The sequence below is a fragment of the Egretta garzetta genome, unplaced genomic scaffold, assembly GCF_000687185.1.
Source record: "Egretta garzetta isolate BGI_Z169 unplaced genomic scaffold, ASM68718v1 scaffold799, whole genome shotgun sequence".
In the NCBI taxonomy this organism is placed as follows: domain Eukaryota; kingdom Metazoa; phylum Chordata; class Aves; order Pelecaniformes; family Ardeidae; genus Egretta; species Egretta garzetta.
The window spans coordinates 88,793-89,651 of NW_009260759.1; the positions used below are offsets into that span (position 1 = coordinate 88,793).

General features: G+C 63.2%; 1 protein-coding gene across 1 annotated transcript in view; it reads right to left on the reverse strand.

The window, feature by feature from the left end:
- Positions 1 to 859, reverse strand: part of RAPGEF3 (Rap guanine nucleotide exchange factor 3) — a 10,200-nt gene that overhangs the window by 2,206 nt on the left and 7,135 nt on the right. The window contains exons 13-15 of the mRNA XM_035901427.1: positions 597 to 722; positions 329 to 510; positions 155 to 245 (exon numbers count right to left, since the gene is read on the reverse strand). Of these exons, the coding sequence (XP_035757320.1) occupies positions 155 to 245; positions 329 to 510; positions 597 to 722 (399 nt within the window). The remainder of the gene's footprint in view (positions 1 to 154; positions 246 to 328; positions 511 to 596; positions 723 to 859) is intronic.

An 859-nucleotide genomic window follows, 5' to 3' on the forward strand; every position in this document is an offset into this window, starting at 1 on the left:
CCCCCGCCTAGACGCTGTCCTGTGCCCCCTGCTCTGGGTGAGCCTGCTTTAGCCAGGGGGGTTGGACTAGATAGATCTCCCGAGGACCCTTCCAACCCTTGCCAGTCTGTGATTCTGTGATTCCTAGGGCTGGCAGCAGCCCGAAGGTGGTTACCTCCCAGGTCTTGGCCAGGCGGCTGACGGCCGTGTTGCTCACACCAAACATCACTGCGAAGAAGGAATTCAGGTTCTTCTGCTCCTTGAGGCTACAGGCAAGGACAGTCAGGCGAGGAGGCCACCACGGGCTCCGTCCCCGCAGGGACAGGGAGGTGGGTGGCGAGGCACTCACTGTGCGGCCAGCTTGATGAACTTGCGGAGGAGCTGGGCTCGCCTGCCCACCTCGGGGCAGAGGCACAGCTCCGTGGCCACCCAGTACTGCAGCTCGTTGAAGCGCCGCATGACCCGCTCCAGGTTGGCCGTGGTCACGTCGTGAAACTTCTGCGGCCCGACGATGTAGTGGATCATTTCCACCTGCAGAACCCAACGTGGTGCGCTGAGGGGTGTCCCAAAAGCCGCCCTGGAGGCACCTCCCACCCTGGTCCGGGTGCTGCCCTTACCTGGTGGATGCTCTTGAAGAGGTTCCAGTCATAGTCGGTGAGGTGGCTGGCCAGGTCCTTGGAGCTGATGAGGTCCAGCGTCTCTGAGGAGCCAACGTGGGGTCCCAGCTGCTCGGGGTGGGGGGTCTGTATGCAGGAGAGAGCACGCCCGACCCCTGTTGCCATTAACCACCACAGCAGGGAAGGCAACACCAGCCCCTTCCCTGGGATGGACGCCCCCAACCCTGAGCTGCTATGGAGGCACCACAGCCCCAAATGCCACC